Source organism: Triturus cristatus, chromosome 12, assembly GCF_964204655.1.
Source record: "Triturus cristatus chromosome 12, aTriCri1.1, whole genome shotgun sequence".
Lineage (NCBI taxonomy): Eukaryota > Metazoa > Chordata > Amphibia > Caudata > Salamandridae > Triturus > Triturus cristatus.
The window spans coordinates 275,897,068-275,918,526 of record NC_140595.1 but is presented as its reverse complement, the minus strand read 5'-3'; the positions used below and the strand labels follow the sequence as shown (position 1 = coordinate 275,918,526).

At 47.3% G+C, this 21,459-nt stretch overlaps 1 protein-coding gene across 3 annotated transcripts in view; it reads right to left on the bottom strand.

Moving 5' to 3' along the window:
• Positions 1–21,459, bottom strand: part of LOC146775847 (uncharacterized) — a 226,500-nt gene that overhangs the window by 190,521 nt on the left and 14,520 nt on the right. Inside the window, exon 1 of one of the 3 annotated variants that reach the window (XM_085637506.1) lies at positions 19,240–19,329. The exons of the other annotated variants lie outside the window; for them this stretch is intronic. Coding sequence (XP_085493632.1) covers positions 19,240–19,246 — 7 coding nt within the window. The 5' untranslated portion in view covers positions 19,247–19,329. Of the gene's footprint in view, positions 1–19,239; positions 19,330–21,459 lie in introns of those variants that run through there. 3 annotated transcript variants of the gene reach the window in all.

Here is a 21,459-nt window from a genome sequence, read left to right as displayed (position 1 = left end):
ATCTGGGCCTAAATCCATCGTTTTTTTTGCTCACCATGCCATTCCAGTTTGGACCCAGCCATATGCAAATCAGTCTTGACCCTGTGCCCAATGGGAACAGTCCAGCCCGAACTGCCAGGCCAGGTCCTCCCTGGACTGGAAACAAGCATCCTAGGACCGGTTTCGGGGTTTCACCCCTCTTCAGCTAGGATAGCTTGATTCCAGTGGCATGAAGAACACGGGACTCACGTCTGAGCATACCCGTCCCACTCGGGGTGACAAATGCAAAAAGAATTGTTGATGGACAGAATGCAGAACAATGCCATACATTCACCCCAGTACAGAGATCTGGGCCTAAATCCATCGTTTTGTTGCTCACCATGCCATTCCAGTTTGGACCCAGCCATATGCAAATCAGTCTTGACCCTGTGCCCAATGGGAACAGTCCAGCCCGAACTGCCAGGCCAGGTCCTCCCTGGACTGGAAACAAGCATCCTAGGACCGGTTTCGGGGTTTCACCCCTCTTCAGCCAGGATAGCTTGAATCCAGTGGCATGGAGAGCACGGGACTCACGTCTGAGCATACCCGTCCCACTCGGGGTGACAAATGCAAAAAGAACTGTTGATGGACAGAAAGCATAACAATGTCATTCATTCACCCCAGTATAGAGATCTGGGCCTAAGTCCATCGTTTTGTTGCTCACCATGCCATTCCAGTTTGGATCTAGCCATATGCAAATCAGTCTTGACCCTGTGTCCAATGGGAACAGTCCAGCCCGAACTGCCAGGGAGGACCTGGCATGGCGAGCAAAAGAATGATGGATTTAACCCAGATCTCTTGACTGGGGGTGAATGTTTTGATTTGTTCTGCATTCCATCCATCAATTGTGTGTCTTTTGTCTTTAAGTATTTCAGGCAGGGATCCACCAGCCCAAAATACTTTACTAGCCATTGCTCCCCTAAAAGATTGAGCTCCAAATCTAGAGAGATCTATGCCGGCCTCATCCATAATCATGCAGATCCATCTGGCTATGGTCGCTGAAGAAACAAGTCTAAAAGGACTAACATATGATAGGAGAAGTTGATCAGAGCCAACAGGTCTAAACGTTGACATTTTATTTTCATAACATTTCATGCAATTCACAACACACAGTTTTTCAGACTCATGAAAAAAGGGATAGAAGATAGACTCTGACATTGTTTTAGTTATTTTCCAAATATCAAAGTGAACACCTTCCAAGGAGTAGAACCTATTAGAAACTTCCAAAGCTCTAATGTCTGAGACCCTTCTAAAGGAAATCAGGCACAAAAGAGTTGCCAGTTTCATGGAGATCCTTTTAAGGGAGAGTAAATCGTTGACCGGCCAGGAAAGGAAGAGATTAAAGATAAGGTTAACGTCCTAAATGGATTCGTTACGAGCCTTAGGAGGTCTCCTTAACCTAATACCTTTCATAACCCTTTTGATTAAAGGGTTACTACCAATAGCAAGGTTATTAATCAACCCGTGACCCGAAGAAATTGCTGATCTGCAGCAGTTGATGGTTCTATAAGAGAGACCTGACTCAAAGAGATGAGCAAGATAATTAGCTACCTGTTGTAGAGAGCTCTGTACGGGATCCAAATTCCTTTCCAGGCACCAACAAGACCACTTTCTCCAAACGCCCCTGTACCTTTTGCTGGTTCCTGGTGCCCATAAAGACTCTTAGCTTTGCCTGGAAGGTCAGAATATCTACCTCAATTCCTGAACTCCTCCAAACAAGAAGGTTCATCTTCCCTTCTAGAACCAAAGGATGTTCTTCTTCATCCGGACCCTGAAGTAGGCCTAAGGATGATTGCCCCGGAAAACCAAACCTGGGATTTCCAAAAGGGTGTTACAAGAATGATGGAGCATGACTCCAGTCTCACTTTCCACAACAATCTCTGAGTCATTGAGAAGGGGGGAAAGGCGTAACCCTTGATCCCCTCCCAGGATTGGAAAAAAACATCAACCCCAGAAGCATTCAGGTCTGGTCTCCAGCTGAAGTATCTCTGAACTTGGTGAGTTAGTCTGCTGGCAAAAAGGTTTATTTGAACTGGGCCCCATAACTCTTGGATCAGAGAGAAGGCCTCGAGATTCAATTTCTAATCGCTGGAATTGTGGAGGAAACGAGAATTCCAGTCTGCTCTCAGATTCTGAATTCCCGGAATGAATTCCACCCTGAGAGAAATCTTTTGATCCCAACAGAAATACCATATCCGCTTGGCAATATACGAGAAATTCTTGGACCTCGCGCCCCCTAGGCGATTTATATATGAGACAGCCGTAAAATTGTCCAAGCGGATTAAGGTGTTGGAGTTCTTTAAAAACTCTTTGAAGCTCATAAGCGCGTTCAGAGCTGCTAACATCTCCAGAGAGTTTATGTGTAGGGATTGTTCCTCTAAGGACCACCTCCCCCCGGTCTCTAAATTGTTTAGGCGAGCACCCCATCCGCAGTTGCTCGCATCTGATTCTAGGGTAAAATCTGGAACATTTCCAAAAATAGCTTTTCCGTTCCTTGCTTGAAGGTTTTTTCCAACCACCAGTGAAGATCCTCTTGAGCGTCCTTGGAGATGGGAATTGGGTCTTCGTACCACAGGCCTTTCCTCAGGCCTAGAACTTTTAGTTTTTGAAGACCCCTGTAATGGAGAGGACCGGGTGAAATAGCTTGGATAGAGGATGACAGGAGACCTAGAACCCTGGCTAGGTCTTTTAGACGGATTGATTCTTTTCATAGGATAAATGAGACATGTTTCTTTATTTTGGTAACCTTCTTGTGGGGAAGGATAAGATTGAAAAGAATACTATTTACCTGGAAACCTAGGAATTCCAATTCTTGTGACGGGACCATGATAGATTTCTCTATATTTATGACGAAACCCAGGTCTCGAGGGAGATCTACAGTCATTTGTAAATGTTTCTGTATTTCCAACTGGTCTTGAGACATAATGAAGATATCGTCTAGGTAAATTATTAGGCGAACCCCTCTCTGTCTGAGATAACTGACCACTGGCCACAGGACCTTGGTGAAACACCAAGGTGCTGAGGGCAGGCCGAAGGGAAGACATTGGAACTGATAGAGAGTTCCCTTCCAAGTAAAACAAAGGTACTTTCTACAGTATTCGTCCATGGGTATCGTAAAATAAGCATCTTTGAGGTCCAGTTTTACCAGCCAATCCTTGGCTTGCAAAATGTCCCTCAAAAGATGGATACCCTCCATCTTGAAGTGTCTGTATGAAAACTGTTCAAATATTTTAGGTTTATCACGGGCCGCCAACCTTTGTCCTTCTTTTTGACTAGAAAGATAGTATCTCGGATAAGGGGATCTTTATAATGGCTTCTTTATCTAACATTTGGGAAATCTCCAATTCTATCAGTTTTGAATTTTCCTTGTCTAGGGTCATCTCCCTTGGAATCTTTTTTAGGAACTGTTCTTGCTATCTTGAACCCATCTACAGTTTCTAGAACCCAGGGGTCTTTAGTAATACGTGACCAATTGTGTGCAAAATGTTTCAGTCTTCCTGCCACCCTTGAGGGAAGAAAACTTCGGGATTACCTTGGTAGGATTGATTGGTGGACCTTGGTCTGCTGCCACGGGCTCTTGAACCCCTTCCTCTCTGGGGGTAGAAATTTGAATTGTAGCGAAAGCCTCTATTGGGATGAGAGGAGTCTCTTTCATTTTGTGGATAAAATTGGGACCTGTAGGCTGTCCCCTCCTGTCAGTTCTTCCAAAAAGTGGGCGGCCCCCAAAGACTCTGCGCATGTTTGACTGGGCCCTATTGAAGGCATTGAAGGTAGACACATACTTGCCCAGAGATCTAACAAAGTAGTCACCAAATAGGAGTCCCTTAGCGTTGCACATGTCTTCTTTAGTGGATAGGTCGGCCCGCTTGGGGTTCATTCTCAGGAGAACCGCTTTCCTGCCCTCTGTAATTAGGCTGGCGTTAGCATTACCAACAAAGCAGATTGCTCGCTGCGACCAACCTCTGAGAAGCTCGATATTGACCAAGGTATTGTTGATCCTAGCCTCTTCGGTTATATCAAGAATCTTTGACAAGGGTCCAAGTACATCAAGTAGTTTGTCCTGGCATTGCTTCAGACATTTTTCAATTCCCTTTCTGGGGTCCCTCCCAGATTTGAACAGGAAGGTGATCAACTCGGAGTCAAGATTGGAGGTGCTGCAACCTTGTCCTCCGAGGAGGGGCGAGGGCACTCATTCCACAGCAGGTTGTGTGTTTCTCTATCCAAGGGCTTCCTCACCCCCGGAGATAGAAATTTTCTCATGTGATCCATTGATCACCATTCGGTGCTGCGGGGGTTGGCGTACAGCGGTAGGATTGAACATCTCCCCACCGAGGGGGACTTTGACATTAAAGGATGAGGTGGAAGGCTGATCCAAATCCTCATCAAGATCCCCCAGAGTATCCTGAGGATCGAAAATGAACTCATCCATCTCTAGGTACTCATAATCTGTGCTTTCGTGATGGATATGTATCATCAAATCGTTTGTACCATAAAGGATACCGCGTTCTATCATGCCGCTACGGGCACCTCTTCTCTCTGTCCCAAAGAACTGGGATTTGTCTTTCGTGCTGCCATGCGCACCAGTATCTATTGTTGCGCAGGGGCTACCATTCTACACTGCCTGGGTGAATGCCTCCTTCATATGTTTTCTTTTTTGAGGTACTTTTCCTCTTTTTTTTTTTAGGACCCGAGGTAGAGGGAGAATCCCCGTCCGAGAGAGAAAAGTAAATCTCTTTGGCAGGGGACACCCTCTTTCTCTTAGTTAGAGGGACGTCAACTGCTTCCTTTACGGAAGATTTAATTTCTTCCTAAATAATCCTTTTCAGGCTATTACCCAGGAGCTCCTTAGGGGGATGAGGGTTATTAGCGTCAGGATCCATCTCTAGACTCAAGATATCTTGATGTAAAATATATAGAATTAAGGAACAATGTGCCCTTTGAAAGGCTTACTCACAATTGTGCAGGTACCGCGCTTCAAAACAGCACGATACATTCTTAAACATCAGGTTTCCTTACTTTGCAATGGTAATGTTATTAAAAATTCAGGGTGCAGCATAAATGAATGGCCACTAGGTGGTGATCGTGTTATTTGCTGCTATTTTTGCTTCAAATGGGAAATCGAGAAGAAAGAGGCTCCGACTCTGCAGGCACCGTTACACGCTCGAGGAGGTGTAACCAAGGCAACCTAACGCTGAGTCGGAGGGGAGCGTTGCTTTGCCAAGGGAAAAGGAGGCATAAATGCACGCTCTTGCGTCTCCCAGCAGGTTGCTAGGAGACGCGACGGTCAAAGCACGCAAGCTTCGGTTCCGTTACGGAACACGGCTCCCTTTTTTTTTTTTATTCGTGAAAAAAAGGAACAAATGTTATTTACCACTGTGGAGCCCCGATACGGGCATAAGGCTTCAAATTGGTCGAAGCGGTCACACAGCTCTCGTAAATGGCAGTGACAAATAAATGAGGAAAAAAATACTTACCTGCTCCTTCCCACGATCATCGCAGCGATCGGAAGGGAAAGTGATTTAAGAGCCATTCCCAGCCATAAATTGAACAAGGGAGATTGGCAAGCTGAAACGAAAAGGTTAGCACAAGAATATGACAAGGCAAGGTAGGACAGAAGTCCTTACTTATACTAAGCTAGCACAGCTCACCAAAAAATAACGTAATACGCAATAAGTATCAAAACATATATAAATACAGTTAGGAAAGTATGCCACGAATGAGAAAGATGCACTTATCTGTGTCAGAGCAGCAAACAAAAGAGGAAGATGGGAGTGTGCACTGTCACCTTATGATGTTGTTAATGTTCTATTTATTGTGATGTATTTACATTCTTTAACCCCTTCCATGCGGGGCGGATTCCCCCGCGGAGCTGACCGTTACCTGCGCGGGCGTGGTCATGACGGAACGGTTCCGTCATGAGCACAGCTCAACCGACGCTCATGACGGAACCGTTCCGTCATGAGCGTCGAAGGGGTTAAAGGGCTGCATGTTGGGCAGCAAATACAAGTATTTGCATAATGCTAGCCTCCGGTTTTGTAATGAAATCATAGGACCACTAATACAAACGTGTCCTCAATATCAACAACACAACTTTGAGACTATGATTTTTTTTTTTTAAGTTGAATGAACTTGATGCATATGATATAATTATAGTTACAATGTACAATGATGTTGAATTTACATTATATCATTCAATATACTTTCCTCTTTATGTTGTAATGTTAGTATGTGTCCATGTTTATCTCGTAGAAACACTTGGTGTCTGGGCATATGAGGAAAAATTCAAAATGGCAACCATTTTGTTGTGACCTAGGCTATGGAGGTAGTCTAAAGGTGACAACCCCGATGTAAAAATAAAATGTACTCAGCATTTTCTATACCACATTGATTTGCCGGAGTCTGTTCTGAAGCGGAGTGAGAGGATTGATAGAAATTTACATATACACTTGGAGGGCTCCCAAACGGGGACTCAGGTCGCAAGGGGTCTTGGAGCACGGGGGCACAGCCGGTTCATCGGGACCTGGGCCGGGAGAATCAGGAGGCAGGGGGTTTGGTCAGCTGGGCTGGGTGTGCAAAGATGCACCTCACAATCAGGGACAACAGCTGAAAGGGGTAAATTCAAGGCAGCTGGGCCACTCTCGAAGTGGGTCTCACTGATGCAAACATCCATCTACGGCTGCTTGGTCCTGATGTAGTGAGAATCCAGATTGGACTATCGCAATTGGTGTTTGGTGCAGGGTGTCCGGTACCCTGGGGGTTGGTACTAGACAGCTTCGGTTGGTCCTGGTGTCTTCACACTCGGTGGGGAGACAGATCTGACATTTCAGAGCACGCGTACCTTCTCATGATAGTCTGCTGTGTCGGTCGGGTCAAGAAGCTGCAGGGCATTGGACCGGACTCTGTTTGTCGGTGCCAGCAGACTGCAGGGGAGTAGCTTCTCTACTCCAAGGGAGACTTTTGGTGTTTTTCTAAGTACTGGCAGGCTATCCAATTCTTTGGTAGTTCACCAGCTCACAAGATGAGTCACTCTGTTGCAATCGTCAGGAGGGGGCTGAGGGCGGCAAGGTTTCGCACCAAAATCCAAAGATTTGCTGTAGTTCTTGGGTTCGGGGTTGCCATCTAATTAGTAAATTTAGCGTCATTAAGGAGAGTGACAGGTAGTAACCAATGGGCTACCTTCATTTAGGCTGTCTACACCCTCTGTATGACCACTTACTGTGGAAAGGGAGCATAACCCTGACCCTAGAATGCTAAATCCATCCAAAACAACATGGAGGGATCTGAGAATTGGGGTCCACATCAGCTGGCCCGTCCTAGGGGTGGTGCTGGTTGAATGTGGGCACACCTCCAAATCGTACCAATTTTCCCAAAGGTTTTGCCGCCAAAAGGTGAGGTCAGGACAGGGGGGTGGGCACTTAAACTATCTGGAGAGGCCCAGGGTCACTTATCAAAGGTGGCAGGGCCTTTGAAGCTTCCTGCTCTGGAATGCTCATCCTGCTTGTACGAGGTGTGAACATCTCTGCCCAGAGCAGGCTTTGTTCCTGGCCTTCGAGAGCGAAGGCCCTCACCTCAGCAGGTCAGAAACTTGTCTATGGTACCTGGCTGGTCGACAAGGTAAGTCAACACACTAGTAGTTGGTAGGATTTCAGGGGGCACCTCTATGGTGCTCTCTGTGTGCATCAATTAATAAATCCATGGCATCAATGTGGGTTTATTAAGATGAGAAGTTTCCCGGGTACAATATACTGGGCATATATGACTCAGCCAGATGATTACAATTGGTGAACTGGAAAATGTGGCAAATAAATATTCATGCACTGAATACAAGCATTATATTGTAAATACGATTCTAAACATAAGAATTGTCAACGGTGTATATTTTATCAATGCCTAATGGGGTATTGCTTAATATTGAAAATCAGGAGAGATATTGTTTTACATTAAAAAAAAAACGACATGAGCTATGCATTGTGAGGCTGGCATTGAGTGTGTGTAATCCACCAGGCAACATGCACTCTTGGTGGTAGAGTGAGGAATCATTAAAATAGTACAGCTCGAGTAGAGTTCAACATGCCATAAAAAATCTTTGTGTATGAAGCAAGGCATGTGGTCAGCACGATGAATGTGGTCTTAGTGAGTGAAGGGGTTGGACTAGAAGTGGGAGTGGTAAGGTCACTGGAACTCCTTAAAGGCATCCTTCATGCCCTTAACATAACAGAAGTAAATTGCAGTCATTCCTCAAACTTCGCCTTGCAGACAGTGCTTAATTTGAGCCGGTGTTTCCGGTGCTGAGCACCGGCACTTAATTGGTTTCCGGTGCTCGGCACTGGCCCCTTATTGTCAACACCACACTTAGGGCAGTCTACCACAAGGTGGCACTGCTCATGTAGTTTAGAGATGAGCAGTATAACAGCTGTTCAGGAAAACAATGTACATTAAAAAAAATTGCTCAGACCTGCCTCCCCAGCCATTCCTTTAGCTTTGGGAACCTGGAATAATCTGAACTGTCGCATTTACATGTGGGAGAGATGGTTAGTAGTTTTTTGGCAGCGATGACTGGGGCGATGGGGGTGCAAGCTGCAGTGGCCTCCTGGCCAGAGCCCTGGTACTTCATATTTTACAAATTAAGCACTGCTTGCAGAGCTCCGTTTGACAAGGACTGCAACACCAAATGTAAATGTAAATGTATGTGTCTTGTAAAGCGCACTGCTGCCCTGAGGCGTCCTGGCGCTGTAGACCGCTGGGGAACCCGTCCTGGCTATCCCTGTGAGATGGTCCCTCCAGGGTATCTCCAAGGTGAAACCAGGCATCCCCAGCGAATGTGGGGGGCCGTTGTGGAGATGAGGCAAGCTAATGCCCAGAGTTGCCGAGTGTGTTCCTGGTTAGAGTAGGTACCGAGGCGAGAATTATCGAGTCCGTTTCGACCCTGGTCCACGACTGGATGGATGAATGGATGTCGTTTCAGAAGGGGCCACAGCACCTATACAGCCCTGGGGGTACTACAGGTATCACTGCATTTCCCCTGCTTTTAAGGATCACCAGGAGAACTGGAAACTGGACAGCTTTGACACGCCACACACACACCACATGATATCAGCACAGTTTGACATGGAAACCCCCGAATTACAGAACAAAGTTTCATTAGGATCCAATATTGGTGTGTGCCAGATTTTCAGGATATCTATATACAATTCATTTACATACAACACATTTGAAAGGTTCTAAACAGAGCCTGTGGCTGTTCTGACATTCTAGCGTAGATATACTCTTTCTGTAAATCATAGGGACAAAAAATAGTTGTACATAGAAACTATTGTAAAAGAAGAGCTCAAACGAGAAGATTGAAACATGTAGAATGTTTGACAGAAGTCGCTGCTCCACAGCCAGCACTCATTCGGCTGCCTGCTGAAGAAGTGAAACCACATATTTTATAGTTTATATCTTTTTATTAATTTTAGTCAATAACACATAAACTCACATACATTCAAAAGGCTGGTGAAGCATATAATTGCGTAAAGGAATTAGGAATTGTAAGGGGAACGAAATGCGCAGGGGGGAAGCAGACAGATAGGCGAGGGGGGTGGTGAGAAAACAGGGGAAGACAAAATCGGAAAAGGGACGGCTCTATTTCACAGGTGGCATCCCCATAGGTTACTGAACATCATACGGCGAGGCGAGGTGGTGATGCAGATTGGCAATAGGTTCCTCTAAACTTGGGGCCTAGCCTCGTTAACCTAAGAACCTGGAGGTTTTTGGGGCATGAGGGTTCCCGAAAGTCTTGTGATAAAAACTGGTGACAGGGACTCCACATTTTATACAATTGCGGCAGCTTGTTCTCGAGTGCGGCCGTGCCCCAGAATCTGTGTAGCCGGTCCACATGTTCTGGTGGGGTATCGGTGCACCACTTGGAGGTAATTTTTTTTTCCTCTTCCCTTTTGGGGTTCCCGAGTGCTACAACGATACAGCCCTGGTCCGTGGAACTTTCGGAGGGAGAAAGCCTGGTAGTCGGCGAGGGAGTCACCTGGAGACGTGGGAACCAGGAGGAGGCGTACCGGTTGCTCTTGTGTTTATACCTGCATACTGGCTACGCGTATAAGAGGAGTGCCCCGCAGAATAAAACCTTCTTTAACTCGCCCTATGTATGCCCCTTACTTCAGAAACGCTACAAGATGTAATTGGGCACACTCCAGATTGGATACTAGGGTACCCTTATCAGTCCCTAGTATATGGTACGCATGTACCCAGGGCATAGGTACCCCAGAGGCCTCCCATGGGCTGAAGCATGTATTATGCCACCCATGAGAGACCATGCAAAATGGAACTACAGGTCTGCTACTGCAACCTGTATAAGCTGGTTCTTGCCAAACGTACTTTAGATATAGGTTAACTATATCTATAGGTCACTACACTTAAAACTTATGAGTCACCCCATAGCAGGCCTTTTCAAGGTGCTGAGTTTTTAGTGAGAGCCTCTCTGCAGCCTTCGGAGACCATTCTCTCAGGTTGCCTGTGACTCAGCTGGACATATAGGTAGAGGTGCATTATAACCTCACTGTATATGCTATCTCGAAAACGGCTGCATAGAAACATATTGTGTTTGGTTTCAAACACCTGGTAATCATACCTCCACACCGGTAACCAGCGTGGGAGGTATGATTGCACCCTTCTGAAGTGAAGTTTCGTGGAGTCACTGGTCTATCCGGTGCCAGCCTTTTCGACCCGGTCAGCACAAAATGGATGCTGCCGACCAGAGACACATTTCTGCCCTCCGGCTTGAGCCAAGCTCGAGCAGAGAAAGGCAGCACAGTAGGCATCCTGTCACAGGGAGGTGTGACCACCTCCCATACAGGATTTAGTGTATTGGAGCTGGGTGGGTGCACTCTGGGAGTGCCTGAAAGTCTGCACTTGGGGCACATTTGGTGTCCCTGTGCATAGTCCAGCTCAAACCAGTTTTGGGAGCCATTGGCTCCTGCTCTTGTGTGAACCTGGAAAAAGGACATGGGTGTAACCATCCCCTGTCCTGAACCTCCCCTAGGAGGGTCCCCCGAATCTTTCTAACCCCTTCCAGTGGGTACAAAAGGGCTTACCTGGCTGTAAGACTTTAGATTTTACGTGGACAAGATTCTACAAGAAGAAACCACTGACCTTCGACCGTCTGGACACTTTGGACTTCGACTGGGCACGACTTTGTTTCCCTCTCCGTCCAAAGCTTTGCCTCTGCCCTTGCTCCATACAGGCTCTGTGCAGGACCTGTGGTGCACCTAGGACAACTGAAGAATCTCCCTTGGAGTGAAGGAATCACTCCCTGCATTCGCAGGCACCTTAACGCAACTGACCGGTCTGCTGCTCCCGAGCTCCTGCGGACTCCGAAGATTTCAGCAACACAGGAGGTGGGTTCCTGAAGGTCCCTCAGGTCGATCTGCCCTCTCAGCAAGTTTGAGGCCAGTATCCCTCATGGAGACTGCATAACCTGAACCCCTGTGCTCCGCGTCCAGTTGCATATGCTTGTTGGCGATATCCGAGCTTGTGCATTGGACTCCGTGTAGTCCTGACCCTGGGCAGTATTTGCACCAAAGAATTCTGGCCTCCTCGCCATAAGTGCTCCGTGGGCTGGCACTTTGCAATCTTGCTCGAGGTCCCCTCGAGACTCCTGGTCATTCGGCCTGTGGGTCCTCCTGAGGGTCATCTTGATTTCTATTGGGCTTTCCAGGTTGCTCCAGACGTGCCCTGACTCCCTATTGCTTGATGAGTCCCCTAGACCTTGCTGGTCCTCACCGTAACCTGCTTGACCTTCCTGACTCCATTGCTGTTGCCAAGGATTGTTGGTGCTCCAGCCGGACACCGAACCCTCAACTCTCGACATCCTTCGTGGGACAGCTCACCTCCGTCTCCTGGTCGTCATCGACATCTCCTGGTCCTCGTGGCTGCAGAGTCAAGCATCCCTTCGCACCTGAAGCATCTGACATCTGTGGGCATTCATCTACCGAGCCACTGGTCACTCTGAAGTGACCCAGACTCTGTCCCCTCTGCTTTCAGATTCCTTCCTTCCAGAATCCAGGCTTGAATTCCACTGTACCCTTTTCACCTACACGGCAGAAGTACTCCTTCACAGTCCTCCATTTAGATCGATGGCAGTTTCCGACACCACTCCAGACCTATGCACCCGGCTCCTCTGGGATAGGTAACTCGGGTACTCCGGTATCCACGGGTGGGGTGGCTCTCCAACCTCTTAAGTTCCAAAGGGTTTGTTCGAAGTCCTCCTAGAAGGGTCCTTAAACTTTAAAACTGTAACAGGGACTTCCCCATAGAATTGTACTGAGCCCGCGGTCTTGTTAGCACACTGCACCCGTCCTCTGTGGGGTCCCTATCTTCTCACCTTGGGTGGTTCCTTGGGGTCCCAGCAATTCTACGTGCTCTAGACCTTGTCTTGATTCGAATCGTGGTTGTTATACCACTATTTTAGTATATGGTTTGGTCTCCCCCCTGGAGCCCACTGTGTATTGTGCTACTTACAACTGTTCTATTGATCTCTTATTCTGTGCTTTGTGTTCTATCCTCGTGTAGAGGATACTAGAGAGTGTTATATTAATAAATACATATTTTATATAACTACTGTGTGGTTCTCCTTTCATTTAGTCAATATAGGAGGTGTCATTCTGGTAAAATAAGCTGCTTTACATTTCTTCAAGATTAAGCCTGAAGGCTGCTCTCCACAGCTACCACTAGGATAGCTTTCTAATGATTATCTTTGACCTCATACATCATAAGGGTCGTTTGGACTGGTACATGGTGCCCATTTTAATAAGGGGACAGCATGTACCAGGCCAACTTCTCACAATTGATATTAAGCAAAGATATAGAGTAGTACAAGAAGCATATCATAGAATGTTTCCCAGGTTTAGGTAACACTGTAATCACTGACTCTTGTAAAGAGTTAGGGAGGGTGCCTTTGTCGCCAAAGGAGCTGTATATTCAGGTGAGGATAGGTGCAGGTGGATTCTAAACATTTTTATAAAAACTGGGCATAAACCCACACAGGCTGGGAGCCTTATCCGATTGTATGTGTGCTATGGCAGAGAGGACTTTGTCTGAACTAATGGCTACCTCTAGTGAGAGTGCGTCTGGGGGGGTCAGGAGAGGAGCCGTACCACATGCTGTGATGTAGGTGCCGTGATATAAGTGGGTTACATCTTCCACTTTGTAGAGGTCGGCATAAATGTGTTTGAAAGCTTGCACAATCTCCTTATCAGAGTGGGTGCTGCACATGTCCTGTGTTTGGATCTTTGAGATCTGGCTTTTGTGAATTAGGGCCCGCAGTTTGTATGCTAAAATCCACCCAGCTGTGCTAAAACCCGTGCAACAAAACAAAAAAAACTCAAGCGCTCCCTCCGTGGGAGCCATACAAACTGGCAGTGTGGAGTATATAGTACTAAACTTGGCAGACATGGGGATGCGGTAGTCAAAGGGGTGACTCAGCCAGCCAGTGTAGTGGCAAATATCAGAGTACCCATGCCCTGAGCCACTTGTCAGTGGCTGTAGTTGCGAGTCTCCGGACGTGCATTTGGCTTAACGGAGTTGGATGCATCAGAAGGTGGGAGCGGGTGGACAAGGCGACTGAGTAATCAGAGTCTTGGTAGCAAGCTGGTTCGTGGTGTTGTAGGTGCTGTAACAGTGCTGAGCGTTCTCAACAGCTCTCGTCAGTAGTTGGTTTGCGTGCGTGACTTCAAAGTGCACTGCTTCTGTTTATCTCTTGAGTGTTGCGGTCCCTGGGTCAACCATTTTGAGCTGCCTCTAATCTAGGGTCCAGGTAACAATCGGTTCTGTCGGGTCAAACAATTTCTTGGCCAACTTCGATATTCAATGAGAACGATGTGCTTAATTAAGTACGAACAACATGAACACAACAAAGAATAAACAAATTAATCTCATTAAAAGAGAAATATTTGACTTCATATTTGCAAATTTTCATATAAAGTCAAGAAATATCATGACATAGAAGCTGTCCGATAACCCAATTAACAAGCATTTACAATGCAACGGTCTCGGCATTTTTAAAGTTAGAGCTATTGGCATTGCTCATGACAATGCCGTTTCTTTAAATGTTTTAAAAACAAAAACATAAACAAAAATAATGTCATGAGCAATGCCACTAGCTCTAACTTTACCAATGCCGAGACCATTGCATTGTAAATGCTTGTTAAATCTCGGAGCTAGACTGCGCAAGCGCAGCCTTCGCAGCCGAGACATAAAAAGTACTCTGGAATCGTATACATTGAGGTTCAAGGTGTGTCAGCATAAAGGGGGGGGGGGGGGGGGAGTCACGAGGGGCGCAGTCTGATAGTCTAGTCAATATACATTTATCTAATAAAAAAACTGCAACACAAAAATTTGTAAGGAAGACAACAAATGTGACAGTAAATCTGTTCTGGTTTACTTAATTGCTTACAAACAGGCTGCATTTTAAAATAGCGTATCGGGTTAAGGAACCTGCTGAAGAAAGGTTAGTGTACCCTGCTATTTCCAGGGTATAGAAACAGTATGATATCTTTGGTGGATAACTCACTAGCTGGAGAGATCTGTGTGGTTGTAGTGCAGGTTTGACTCACCCCAAAACAGTATAAGGACAATGTGCAACATGCAGGACAGTGATTTGTATTTTATGTAGATAGCTACGGGGTTACACCTTTTGTCACAGAGTCCCTTGTGTTAACTAGATTTTTAAATGTGCTATCCTTGTATTATATTTAGCACACTGAGCTATGAACAGACATCAGTGAGCTAAAAGGAAACTGCAAGCAAGAACTGTACTTTTTTCGAAATCTTTCATTACTCCGAATTGCAAAAAAGGGCGGCTCTGAGTATTAATATAGATTTTAGTATAGGCACTCGCAATCTCTATAGTCTGTAGAACCCACAGACGTTCTAAATCCTAACTTTGTGTTTCTCCTACGCATTGCCTCCTAACATGCATGAGACGAAACTCCTACACCGTGACCCTCGTTGTCTTACAGTGCAGGTATACCTCTAACATGTACACGGAGGGTTGGAAAAGTTAAAACCCGGACTCTCACTCAATCATAGTTTGTCTCTTAAGCCCTTGTGAAGAGACAACAGGTTGAGTGTCTGTGCTTTCCTCCTAGACACTGGCATCAAGACACAAGGCACCAGCTAGCTCCTAGCCTAAAGGACCAAGAGGAGTACAGGTGGCCATGTAAGTGAGACATTTGCGTTGCAACCAGTTCAAAATGAAATAAGAAACCTCTCTCATCCACTGTGGGTTGCTGGTGTGCCCATACTTTGTGCGGTCGCTGCTGAATCTGTTCCAGTGTCTTCCAGTTACACCGGGACAACGTTTGCACATTTCCCTGTGACCGGACTGAATCCCGGATCCGGATGAATAATAGCAGCTGAGCAGGCAGGATTCTCTTATTGCATGCACTCACGGCCGCAGCGGAGAAACCAAACAAGTTTAAAGGAGTGGGGTGAAGGTGAGGGAAGATAGGTGCGTGCGCAAATGCAACGCCGGGAACGTGGCATGGTGGGCGCCTCATGCTCTAACTTATGAGAAAATAAGAAAATGCATGCCCGGCAGGCAGTGCGCGCTGTGCGGACACCAGACATCCTGTGGCAAAACACCGGTGTCGTCAGGTGCAGACTCCTGCCATGCACAGCCGCGGAAAATAAAACACCGCGAGGCTGAGAAAATAACAGTCATTGTAAAGCGAGACAGAGATGGTCCTGCGGGCAGAGGACCCGCTGCCACTTGTGTGCCGGCGCTCGTGCAGGCAGGCGTCCCGGAGAGGGTGCAGTTTACTGGCAGCGCGGTGACAAGTGCACGGAGCTCCGGCTGTGTGTACAGACTGTCTAGCGCGCTCATCATCACACAGACCATCATCCTCCACGCGGAATGTGTCTGCGAGGGGGCGCTTCACCTGCGAACGTCATCATAGCTTCAAGCCAGCTTTTCTTTCTCGCAGCCGGTGTGCCAATATCCACCCACAAGTGTGTCTCGCGCCGGAGCTCGCCTCTCACTGGCAAAGGGGCAGATTTTGTAAACAACGAAGCTACTTTGGGAATGCGATCAGGTGTCTTTAAAGAGATTAGCCGTATAAATGCATGCTTCTTCCCACGCCCTGGCTCCTGTCCCACCATGCACTGGATCCCGTCCACCACCACCCCCCGGCTCCCGCTCCCTCCATACCCGTACCTCTTCCTCCTCCGGCGTGTCCAAGTCCTCTCGGCCCCCGTGTCTGCCGTTCAGCTCCATGGCTTCGGTGTGAGAGCCCATTCTCCCGGCGGGATCCCTTCTGCCGCTGGCTGGAGCAGGGAGGGCGTGAGGCCTGGGCAGGCGTGGGAAGCAGCGGGCTGCAGTAGGAGGGGACGCCGCTCTGCGGGAGGGGGCGGGGGTACAGAGCGGCTGATGCCCGCGCGGCGCTGGCTGTAGTAAAAAACAGAACATCCCTAAACCACGTCTATTCCTTAAAACGGGGTTTAAAATGCATAGGGACGGAGTGCCGTACTTGCTTGATCGGAAAGCACGTCCTCAACTTGAAGCCATGTGTGCTGTGCAGTTTTTTTTACGAACATTTCTCTCCAAGATTAAGTGGCGTAATGTACAATGAGTTAGGAGCTGCAAGTCCCGTCAATCAATTTAAGGTGAGGGAGCAACGCCGGGACACCACCGCCTTTCTCCGAGGCAGAGAAGAACTGCCTCGGAGAAACGCAGCCTCGGTTTCGGATTCGGGGGCGTGTTTCTTTTTCTCTCCTCTTGCCATTGGCTGGAGGAGAGAAAAACACGCCCTGCGAAAAGCAACGAAAAAACACGCCCCCCCGATCCGAAAAAGACGGGGCTTCAACGGAGTGACTGGACCTCTTCTCCAGTGGCTGGCCAGCATTTAAGAGGCCAGCCAATGGAGAACAGGAGCGAAGAGGGGCGGGTGCAAGCCCCTCTTCTCAATGACATTAAATCTCCGGACTTCCGGTCTGCCGACCGGATGGTCCCGAGACCTAAAAAGCGGCGCATGTGGGCGTGATTATAGTGACAGGGTGAGAGAAATCACAAAGTATTATACAACAAGGTGGATCAATATTGTACAAATGATTACATAGAGGAATATTGAAAAAGCTGGTCCAATAACATATTAAATAATGGCGGTCAGCCTAGCATAGTCAATAAATTACATAAACTGATGTGCTAGGGGCCTAAACCATGGACCAAAAGAACCGTCGACGTTTCAACCCTGACAATCTGCATACATTAACGATGTCTACGTGGGTCTTTTTCAGGACAAAGGAACACGATGGACAGCCGGTACTTCCGAATTTCTTGGGATGTATGCAAAAGCTCAAACCCAAAGCCTTGGGGAGAGTGTACCAGGGGTCTGGTCCAACTGGTAGTGGAGCTTGGTGACCTGATGAAAAAAAGGTAAAAGAATTCCTTAATATTCAACAGGTCAGGGTCCAGGCGACGAGTGGAATTCGCTGTTTATTGGATGCCCTGGAGAAAATGAATCTTGTTCCTAGAAGAAGCGTTGGCGAGTCAATCGTGCCAAGCACAGTGTGGAAAATTATGAATCTAGTTCCTAGCAGGGAAGCGTTGGGGTTTGAATCGTGCCCAGCTGGAACCCGCTGATGCACCGTGTCACCCTCGCACCATTTGTCAACTATTGAGAGGGAGGGCTGTGACTAGAGACCACCGGCCCAGGGCATCATCAGCCAGCAGCGACCAGGGCGAATTACCAAAGCCCCCACGGGAGCTGCGGCCAACCCCAGACTCCATTCACACCCCGCAAATGGGACAACATGCCAGACCTGCCCCCCAGAGTGTTGGTGTATTGTGCACAGCGTCACCAGTGCAAGAGCACACACTGTCACTGTACTAGGAGACCACCAGGGAAGGAGGCCAGACACGCAGATCAGCAAACACTGCCACAACCAACAGCAGAGCAAGCATTTAATCCACCTGAAGCATGTACACGCTGATTAATGATTTATCCGCTTCAGTTTATCATGACTTGTGCTAAAACACTGCCACGCAGAGACAAGAAGCGCTACGCGCCAGTAAAGAAACATTAAATAAATGAAACAGCGCGATCCATTTCCCGGTGGTTTAATTTTGAGAATATCACCGATGTCAAAATGACATGGAATGTCTGCAGCATTCACTTTTACAACCGCGTGCGCAATAAACTGCAGGGCCCTCGGCGTGACGCGGCCACTTCATTACTGGAAACAACTGGGGTTCTTAGGCATTATATAATTTCGCAGTAAGGGGTGGTCTGTTCTTATATACGTCCATTGCCTTTTAAATGTGGTTAAACATGTTTAATATCAAGGGGGGAGGGGAGGACACGCATCCATGCTTCCCCTTCATGCCACTTGTGTGTGTTGAATTCTTGAACTCTCAAGGAGGCAGCTCTCGGGCCCTCACAGCTCGCGCCGACTTATTGACAGTCCACGCGCCCGCCGTGCCCTGGCACATGCAGGCGCGCCCTGCTCCGCCTCTTTTTGCAGGTGCGTGCCCACGACTGTTGATTACAATGGGACTGGAAATGACCCTTTCAGAAGCCCCACACGATATACGTAAGATATCAACACTCGGTCCTTACATAAAGTCCATTATTAACGGACGTTGCAGTGTTTGCTTTAGAATGAATGACACGACGACAGCAGCACTGCAATATCGCATTAAAACCCCCAGGACCTTTAGAACGTATAGATTACTTCGAACAGTCCGTCCTCTATTGCATCGGTCCACCCATTCACACGCCAATTCATCTGTCCATGTCATCCATCCTCCATACACCGATCCATCATACCAACCCACTCAAATGCATCCCCTACCCGCCACCCATCCATTTATCAGCAGCCACCCTCCACATGCATGGATGGATGTACCCGGACCCAATCCACTCATCTATCCACCTCACTTAGTTCCATCCATCCATCAATCCATTCATTCACCCATCCACACACCCACTCATTAATCCCTCAATCCAATCAATACAACAATCATCTGAAAACCCACCCTAATCCAACCGCTGACCATCACCCATCCAGTAATTCATCATCCAAAACTAATAAATCAATACATCCATCTAGCCAAACCTATCCAGAGAAAATCACTTAGTCACCTCACTTTGTCTGTCCGTCTGTCTCTCCCCCAGACACATACCCACCACCCCTCAGGGAATCCATTTATACAGTCATCCATCAACTCACCATCCATACCTCCGGTCTGTCCCCTCCAGCAGGCTCCCTGGCTCTAGGCTGTTCATCCCAGGGCCCTCCGTGCCCCTCTCACACACGCGCACCCTTTTCCGCATCTGAAGCCCCGGAGAGTTCATCCTAGGATTTTAAAGTTTCCTCTAAAAGTGAACTTTCCCCTCCCTCCACCCCAGCCTGCTCCGTAATTAGGTTTAACAGGCGCGATTAACAAAACAAACTGCTCTGAGCCCGACGGCCTCAGAATTTCGGATTGTTCGATTGTTTGACCAGGAGAGAGACAGCCCCCTCAAAACCAGCTCAATGCAATTTGTCTAAAAAAAAAAAAAAGGAAAAAAATGGAGAAGAACAATACCCAGCTCGCGCTCGCTGGTTTCTTGTCCTCATAAACAGACAGGCTCATAAAGAGAACCATTAAAGGCACTGACCTGTCCAGTGGGGGGTGTAGAATGGAAGGTAGTGCAGGGGCAAGGGGCACGCACGATCATGGGCACTTTAGAAATGTACGATTTGACGAGGTGGGCAGTCTTCACACAGAGGGTACCTACCCTGCCATTAAATATACTATAAGAGTGCACGTGATGAACACAGTGGCCTTTCTCTAACTGCGCTCTGGTAAGGGGTGAGGGGGATAACATTCATTAATGTCCGAGTTATTCATTTACAACAAGGCAAAGCCTGCCGTGTTGGCTTCGTGACCACTGACATCTATAGCCTGCCTTCTGCAGCTGTCTTGTTGGTCCAAGGAGATTATTGCTATTCTCATATCTCCAAACTTTCCATAAAAAAAATTGGGGGGAATTATTTGTTTGTGATTATGAAAGTGGTATGAATGTGGATTGAGTTGGTATGTATGTATAGGAGATTGTGGAAAAAAGATTTTTTTTGTGATGTATTTAGCTTTTTCCTAGGCATTACATTCTGATAAAAAGTGACATGATATACTATAAATACATGTGATGAGTATATTTATCGACTGTTTATGACAAAGAAATGATAAATTGATAAAGTTTTGATAATCAAAAGAAATGTACCAAATGATTTTTTTTTTATAAAAAGGAGTAAATAAAAACATAAAAAATACGGTTGTTTGTGTTATATATTATAATCTGTATGGCCCATTTTTTGAATTCAATTGAATCGTATGTAAAAGAAATAGAGGTCATGAGGGAGTCTTTGTAGTATGTTCGCGCAGCTTTAGGCCAGTTCACGGTATATCAAGGCCCCGTTGTGTGCATGGTGGTGCCCCCAGACTGCATAAGCCATGCGATGCTACTGTACACTTCCCTCTGCTTCCATTTGTTTTTGAAGAGAGGCTGCAGAACCGGCTGACACAGGGATAGGGTGACCAAGCGTCCGTAAATTTCACGGACAGTCCGTAATTTCTGCCGTCTGTCCGTTGTCAGTAAAGGATTCTTTAACGGACGCCATTTGTCCATAATTTTAACCGGCACCGGTCGCAACACCCTAAGCCGGCACTGACTCCGATGCTGTTGAGGTCGGGTGTAACAGACTCCGATGCAGTACCAAAACTCAGATACGCAGCAGCATTGGAGAGGCACAGCGGGATGGCAACCCTCACACCTTCAGCCCTTGATGAGCTGTTAAGAGGTGCTTGAAGGTTACTGAGAGGGAGGGGCTGCGGCTTCAGGAGCAGGGGCATCTATTCAGATGCAAACAGCTCTGAATGCTCATGTCTCTGCAATTTAGAGGGGCCTCACACATTCCCTTCCTGCCCAGGGCCCCAAACATCATAGAACCGGCCCTGATTACACCAAGGCAGCACGTGGTTCTCTTCACAGAGCTTAATTACTGTCACTAAATTGTAAGCAAACCTCGGTTCTTCAAACATGCAGTCTATAATGTAATAAAATAAAGAAATGACACAATCACACCCACACTGATTAACAAAGTATGGAGGACAATCAGTTAAATCAGTTCTCTTGGAGTATCTCCTTTAAGTACTGTACATCACAGTGGGGGGATGGCAAAACTAACATTTTGGAAAGAGAGCCTGTCGTCTCATTGTCTTGTCCAGGAGGGGGTGAGGAGCCCTACCCCACCCTGGAGGGGCCAAGATACTTGAATACTGCATGCCCACCCCTGTGCCCACCCTGGTGGATTCCTCCTCCCCCCCAAGTGATGGCTCCTGTCCCCCCATGTGGTGGCTCCTGTCCCCCCCCCCACCTGTGATTGCTCCTGTCCCCCCTGTGGTAG